The sequence below is a fragment of the Nicotiana attenuata genome, unplaced genomic scaffold, assembly GCF_001879085.1.
Source record: "Nicotiana attenuata strain UT unplaced genomic scaffold, NIATTr2, whole genome shotgun sequence".
NCBI classification, from domain to species: domain Eukaryota; kingdom Viridiplantae; phylum Streptophyta; class Magnoliopsida; order Solanales; family Solanaceae; genus Nicotiana; species Nicotiana attenuata.
In genome coordinates this window covers 83035-91179 of record NW_017672019.1, presented here as the reverse complement: position 1 = coordinate 91179, position 8145 = coordinate 83035, and the positions used below count along the sequence as shown (strand labels likewise).

At 39.4% G+C, this 8145-nt stretch overlaps 1 protein-coding gene across 1 annotated transcript in view; it reads right to left on the bottom strand.

Moving 5' to 3' along the window:
- The window catches only part of LOC109211367 (fatty acid amide hydrolase-like), a 21362-nt gene extending 15571 nt beyond the window's left edge, over positions 1-5791 (bottom strand). The window contains exon 1 of the mRNA XM_019374898.1: positions 5689-5791. Coding sequence (XP_019230443.1) covers positions 5689-5791 — 103 coding nt within the window. The remainder of the gene's footprint in view (positions 1-5688) is intronic.
- Between the last annotated feature and the right edge of the window lie 2354 nt (positions 5792-8145).

Sequence of the window (8145 nt, the reverse complement as noted above, 5' to 3'; positions counted from 1 at the left end):
TCAAATCGTGGTTTATGTGAGGGCATGTGACTCAGGAAGAAAAAGTGAATCTTCATTTCACTTAGAGTAAGTAGGGTGAGTGCAAGTGTGTCATGGCATGAGAGTCTGCATTTGAGTTATGATTGTGTACTGCTTATGGTCGGTCTTTGATGCTATCAGGTGTGACATAAATTGGGGTAATACATTGCACAGTTAGGTATAGGAGTGTGGTTTAGTTTGCTCGAGGACGAGCAAAGGTTTAAGTGTGGGGTGTTAATAATAGGTGAATTTGACTATAATCACGCACCGAATAACCACCTTCTTGTGAACTTTAATGTGGAAAAATGACAACAAAATGCTCTTATTGGTACTTTTCATGATTTGCAGGTGATATAGGTGTAAGGAAGGCTAAGGAGCAGTTTGGAGTCAACTATTGATGAAAAAAAAGGCTAATTGTTGCATTTCCCAAGTGACCCATTCAAAACAGGCCAAATTGCCCGGGTACAGGGTCCACCGCGGTTCCACCGCGACCGCGGTGAAACCGCGGTGGAAGGTAGTCTCTGAATAATTGAAGATCCGCGAGGGTATTTTACCGCGGTTCTACCGCGATCGCGGTAGAACCGCGGTGGACACAGAAACTTCGGGGACCAAAGTGTAAAACACGGGATTTTTAGACCTAAACCCTATTTTAAACACTAGACTTCGCCCAAGAGAGGCATGTATTGATTTTTTAGGTTTCTTAGCAAGGAGAACAATTGTGAGAAAGTACTCTAAACATCTTTCTTCTTTTCTTTTGATTTTATGATGAATTCAAGTTTAGTTTATTCTCCCATAACTATGAGTAGCTAAATTTCTTGTCTAAGGCTTTGATGGAACCTATTGGGTGATGAACTTCTTGTTTATGTGAATACAAATTGCTAGTTTAATCTTTATTTGTTCAACTTCGTGTTCGTTGTAGTTAATTGACAGGATCCTCAATTAGCTGTGCCTATTTAGTGTGCATAACTTGGAAAAGAGTGCATATTTAGGGTTTTGTTGAACAACACCACTCCTAGATTATTAGAGGAATCTATAATTGCGGGTTTAAAGGCGGGATTAGGAATAACGAAGCCTTGGGTGCAATCTAAAGTGAATTGTGCTAAATAAAGCAAGCTAGTGTATCTCGGGAGAGTGCAATAGTAGATTACTGTGATTACTCGGGAGAGATTTGCGGTAAGATTAGTGTTCATGATTGATAGAGGTGTGTGGGTAAATTTGTATGAGCATAAACAGAAGGGATTCCATCAATAGGGGAAATCATTGCCTTAGCTTTTTTCTCATAATTGTTTACAACCCTTTTTATTAGTTATAGCATTGTAGTTACTTGAAAGTTAGTTAGTAAAGAACACTCAATTGAGAATTTAAATATTTGGGAAGCTGATTCTGAAGACTTGGTGGGTCTGAAGGTTGCAACTGATAGGTTAACTCTCTGTGGGATATCGACTCCGGACTTGTAAACCGGATTATATTTGCAGCGACCGCATTGTCCTTTTTATAAGGCATAGTTGGGCGTGATCAGTTATATTAGGAGTCTATTATGTTAATTGATTCACTTTCCGTTTTAAAAACAGCGTAATCCTCTATTTCGTGCCGTGAATACAGTCGAATACAGTCGAATACAATAATCTGTCCAGCTATAATCCCATGTTTTACTCCATGAATACAGTCGAATACACTCGAATACAACAACTGATTAGCTGGACTTCCCTGATTCACGCCTATTTTTGCTACTGTATTCATGAATACAATAGCTTAAATACATCAAATACATCTTATAACCACATAAAAGGTATCTATAATCCATAATATAGCAAATGGTATCTATAGATGACCAATTACTACTAAAAGATAGTGCTTTATGAAAATTTCTCATTTTACAATTCTTATGTCCAAACGCCCACCAAGAGTGAGGGTGATGAATGATGATGATAGATGAGGAGAAATGTGTTAATGAGGGGAAGCATGTTCTGCCTGGAAATCGATATTATCGCCGAGAATGGTGTACGATATAATCAACTTGGCCGCTATTTAATGATTGTTCCCTTTTCCCTATTCACGTCCACACGCCGGCATGTACTTTTGATACTTTGCTTGCATTTCCTCTTTCTTTCTTCCCTTTTTCCCATTTGATCAGTTGCCAGCAAGAAAACCATGTGTGCTTGTTTATTACTGTCCAACCCAAAGACGAGTATAATATATGTATTCAGTAGTTCAAGCAAAAATATTTAATTTGAATCATATGTATAAGCGTTACGTTCTTTATACTTTGTTATAATTATTACTCCTTATTCTGGTAGGAAAACAATCTTATTTATAACCCTAATTAAACATTTTATTATAGGGTTTATCAATATGAATATACTTTTAGCTAGCGTTTGAACATATACTTGGTTAAAGTTTAAAAAAATGAGTTCTTCAAGAAGATGAGAGGAAGAATGGTTTTTGAAAGTTGTATTCTACTAATTACAGGTAATTAACAGTTAGAATATACGAGCTTTACGGCTGTCTTACGTATACTTTACTTGGACAGTTGGATACTTGGATTGCCACCCCCAACAAAATAAACAAATGAAAATAATAATAATTTTTTTACATTAATTTAGACAGATCCTTTGTTAATAACGGACTCTCCTGTAAATTAAAGGAAATGAAATGTAATGATACTGTTTCGGATCATGGTAGTAGTACATTCCCACTGGTTCTTGTGCTTGATGATCTTTTACTATAGTAATATAGTATATACTATTATATTCTTATATTGAATGCGGTATTAAAGCTTTCCATTTTACGTACTACTTCTCACATGCCAGTTACGTTGAATAGATCACCGTTATTTAAAAAGTAACATTTTTTAATCTTAATTGTTCGTAACAATTTTTAAACATTTCTCTTCAGCTTTGCACATGCCAATGATGATTCTTTCCTGAAATTAGCTGTTTGGACAAAACATTATATTTTAGAATTTTCACCGTTGTGTTTTTTCACTAATACTACTTAACTTCTAAATTCTAAAAAGTTTCTTTTCTGAAAGAAAAAAAATAGAACAATCGTCCTTTTTACATTTTTAAGAAGTTGCCTTGATGTAATAATGATGACTAGAAGTTTGTTTTAATGAATAGCCTTGATGCAACAACGTATTTAAGAAATAGCCTCGATGCAACTGTTTAATTATATATATATATATATATATATATATAAAACATCCTATCACCTCTCATCTTTTTCTTTTGAAAACATACTTCTTGATTTACGTAGAAATTACATCGGGTAGTCACTCTAGAGGGCTGCTAACTAAAAATTAGTCAGTGCGTACTGAATTTCTGTTTTTTAGTTCAAATTTTCAGGACACAAAGTGTTGAAGTTAAACTTTTAGCTTAAACTTTAATGACAAAATAAGTATGACTAATTTCTAAATAGCAACCCTAAAAATGACTATTTGTGTACTTCCCCCATATTTACCCCTAATTTACTTACTCCCTCCGTTCACTTTTTACTTGGCATGTATACTAAAAATAAATTTTTATTTTTATTTGTCACTTTACGCATATAAAGAGAATATATTTTTTTTCCTGTTATACCTATCGTATTTATTACTCATTTCAAATTATTTTATCAAATCCAATAAAATATGCATCAATTAATATAAGTATCATGGTAAAATATGCACTTCATTTATTATTTCTTAAGGGGCGTAAAAAGTCAAAACGTGCCAAGTAAAAGTGGACGGAGGGAGTATAAGGTTTTGGAGAGGGGATTCATAAAAATTCAAAATGAAGGTATTACACTGTCCTTAATTAAACCACACAGGTTTATGTTAGTCACAAGGTGTGAGAGACTAATTAAGGAAAAAGGGACCACAAAACACTTCAAGTCTACAACTCTACAAAAAGGATAGCTATTTGTATTCAATTTTTAGGGGTGCAAAAGTGATCGTATTTATGCAAATGTTTACTAGTAAAAGAGTATCAAGAGAGTGACACGTTATTGGATTAATCAAATTTAATTGCAATAACTCAGAATTGGCCGACAAAACAAATCAAAGGAGGAGTTTGAAGCAAAGTGCAAACCATGCATTCTTCGGCTCATGAGACCACAAAGTTGTCAAAAGCTACTAATCCACTTTCCACCAAGTCCCAATTCCAAGGATGTCTAACTCAAAAATGACCTCCAATTAGTTTATGCCGTTGACCTAAGTTTTTCTTTTAAAAAAAAAGGGAAATATAGAGATTGGATTTTTTTGGTTTCCCATCCGGTGTCCGGTATCCACATTGGGGCCCGACTAAATCCGGATTCACGCCGGGAAGTCCCACATTAGGGGTAAAGCGCTCTCTAACAAAGGCGACTCCATACCCAAGGGCTCAAACTCGAGATCTCTGGTTACGGATGAAGGAGTACTTACCACTCCACCACAACTCTTGTTGGTTAGAGATTTGGATTAATACCTTGTTGCATTTCCACCTGAATTGCGGATTCCAACTTGTTTAAGAATGAGTGGTAGTTATTACTAATTACTATATTATATTTGAATTCACAATTTTAGAAGTAAAATATATTTAATGGTAAAAATCTTAAAGTAGATTTAAAATATTTCCAATCCCAATAAACAATCTCTTTTGCTTTGACCATAGGTTTTTTACCTTTTCTTTCTTCTTCTTTTTCCTTATTCATGTGCGCACTATCCAAAGTACTATTACGAGAAGAGAAACATGTTCAAAGTCCAAACTCCAAAGTCAAACAAATGATAAATTTTCTTCCACTAATGAAGATAGGAAATCCATGCTTGTGATAGAAAAACAGAAGAAGGAAATTGCAATGAGTGTAATCTTGATAGCAGCAGTTGCGAACTGTATAATTTCGGCTATATATGAACATTGTACATGATTGTTGCTAGATGGTATTGGAAGTTCTTTTTTTATGCCTAAAAGTTTGTTTACCCTAAAAACGGATAAAAATCGAATTTATATTGTGGTTTTAAGGACAAGTGATTTTACTTTGGCACAAATTGAGAAAAAATACAAATTGATATTGATATTAACTGCAAATAGAAATAAAGCAAACCAAAGGAAATGTATAGCTTTGATCCTCGAGCTAGGCCGCCCTCGAATCAAACAAGTGTTTCACTGGAAAATCTGATCAAAGTAACAAAATATTGAGAGATTAAGAGAAAGGTAGTATATTGCTTTGTATTGCGTGAATATGATCTGCTTTACAAATGATCAGACCTCCTTTATATAGTAGGGGAGTCCTACCCTTAATACAATCCTAAATATAGTAAGAAATCCCATGATTAGCTGATTAATCGGCCTCTTCTTGATACATGCCGGGATTTGTGCCGTGATCCTTGCCTGATTGCGGATATTTTGTCTTTCCGTTATTCGACCCAGTAAGCTTCCCTCGATCTCCATCTTATTCGGTCTCGATCTTGGCCGATCTCAATCTTGATCTATCTTGGTTTTGGTTGGTCTAGATCTTAATCGGTATCTGGGTATCGAGCTCGGCAACCTAACTTCGTGTCACAGTCCGGTCTGACATGGGGTCGAACCCTGACCTGCCACGCCCGGTCTCGGCTATTCATACAAAAAGGGCAAGCCCGATTTTGACCATATATAGATAGTCTCCTCATTTTTTGGAGAGTAATGACAAGAAACGATTTGAGCCCTCGATCTTTACCTCGATACATCATGACGTAAGCAGCTGAGGTAACCAAAACACCAAAACGTCTAGTCGGTACAGTTTCACAGGCATTTAAGTGTGGCAGTCGACGGTCGGCCATTACCGAATTTGAACCGTCATCCTAAACCTATAAATGTATCTTTCTTTTTTGCCCAAACTTTATTTTTATATCTTCTTCACTCTAATCCTTCGCTTTCCTCAGAGCTTTGCTCTTTCAGATCTTGGTGTTTCTTCCCCTGTTTCATCACAAAATACCAAGTGCTCCTTTCCAGTTCCCATTCTTCTTCATCCATAAAAATTAAATGGCTAACACCTCAAAAATTGTTCCGCAAAAGGAAGTCGCTTCTTCATCAAGGCCCGCCAGTGATGGAGCTGCGGTGGAACCTCCCCTGGAGGACTTCGTTCCGACAAAGTGCCCCACTGCTGCTAATTTTAAGGTAGAGAATATAGCCTCGGTACCGGGTCGATACGAACCGGTCTTGAGGTACATATGCACAATTACCAACGATCTCCTCGACCAAGTTAAAAAGGACTACAACTAGGTCGACAAACACGTGGTGGTGACGTTGCCTAAGGAATCGATCACCACCCATGTGGAAGGGTTCCTAAGTGTTTAATCTTACCCTTTCACGATTGTTCATTTAGACCCCATCATCGTTGCCTTCTGCAAGAGGTACGATGTGACCCTTGGCCAGATCCATCCGTCTTTCTGGAGGATAGTGATCCTCCTCCAATTTTTTGTAAACAAGATAGAGGGGTATCCTTTTACCCTCGATCACCTTACGCGTCTCTACAGTCCCCGGCTTTATCGGGGAGGATTGATCAAGCTTTACCGCTGAGCCACCAAGCCCCCATTCTCGAGCATAGACGAGACTCGAGACCGGGGTTGGATGGGCCGATTTGTCCGAGTAAGGACTTCGGACTTAATCCTTGCTGAAGACATGCCGTTTCCTGAGAAATGGAAAATGAATCGTAAGTATTAGTTCGCCTTGAATGTCTAACTTTTTCGTTTTACTTCTCATCTTCTTTCCTCATCTATGTTTTTTACGTTGCAGTTGTGGCCCATGTGCCGGAAGTAATCCCCGATCTAAGGCAATGGGTCGAGGGCTCAGTGTCGCAGAACTTATACTCCGAGCATGCTTGGACGGGGTTATCAAAGGGTCAATGGGAGGCCCGTAACCACGGTAATTTTCTTTCTTAGAACGGTTATCAGTCGGGTCTCGTATCGAGCTTACTCGTCTTTCTTCCTTTGTAGGCCTAGGGTAGGATGTAGCAATGAGGCCCCCATCTGCTGAAGAAGAGGCACTTCCCCCTCCACTTGCCACGAAGCAGGCCAAAGAGAAGTAAAGAAAAGGGGCTCCGACCTCTCCGAGCCCGGAAAAGAAAAGACCGGCGAGGAGGCCCCGTAAGCCTAAGGGGACGCTGATGCTATGAATCCAGACTCAATCCGTCAACTAAGCGACGAGTCCGAAGAGGAAGAAGGATCCGACCTGATAGCCCGTGTACGGGTTGGTGCTTTGATACAAAAGTCCTCGGTATCAGAGGAGATTAACGAGGGAGCACCGGCCGAGGTTCCCGAACCGGAAAAAGTTGAGGCTGCTCCATTCCACGCCGAGATGGTCGAGAAAGAGACCGAGGGTGAGGCTTCCCGAGCGCCTGAAGATGTCCCAAGGGACGATCTCGGAGTGATTGATATCTCCGGATCTCCTAAATATTCGTACGACACTATTCGAGAGGCCAATACATTTGAGGGTCACTCTTTCGAAGGTCTTCAGGAGGCGGTTGATATCCTCGGCTTCTTGGGTGGGATGGAGTTTGCTGCATTGGGAGATGTCACCGGGTTTGGCGACTTACCAATTCCAAAGAAAGAACCGTCACCGGGCGCTATTGGGTCTAGCCTGAAACTAGTGGAGGTTTTCGACCCTAAGTGTTAACCCCGATCGTAGGCGCAACATAGTGCTCACAGTTCCGGAGGATGCCCAGATCTTCTCTTCCTCGGTGGGGATTGCTAGCTGCCTGAGATGCTTGGTGAGTGAGGAAGACCAAGCTGTGATGAATGCGGTGGGAGCTGCTTGCATGTTCAACGAGGCCCAACATGCTCTGAATCGGGTGTCCTCAAGGGCCATTCCATTATCTTTTTAAACTCGGAATTGTATTAAATTCTAACACCTTATTCTTTGCTTTGTAGGCTTCGCTGTTGCATCATGAGGCTTTCTTTCGGATCCGAGAGGAGCGCGAGTCTGAGGTACGGAACCTCACCGAGAGAAGTGACACTTATAAGCTTCTCAGTGAGAAGCTCCAGGCAGATTTGGTGAAGGCTCGGGATGAGCATGCCGAGATGGCCGAGCAGGTATTCTGAGTGCTTCAAAATAGTGAAGACGAACTGGAGGTAACAACTAATTATACTATTCTGCAGGTCCAGCAGAGGCTCAAACAAATTGGGGGCTGTAGAAA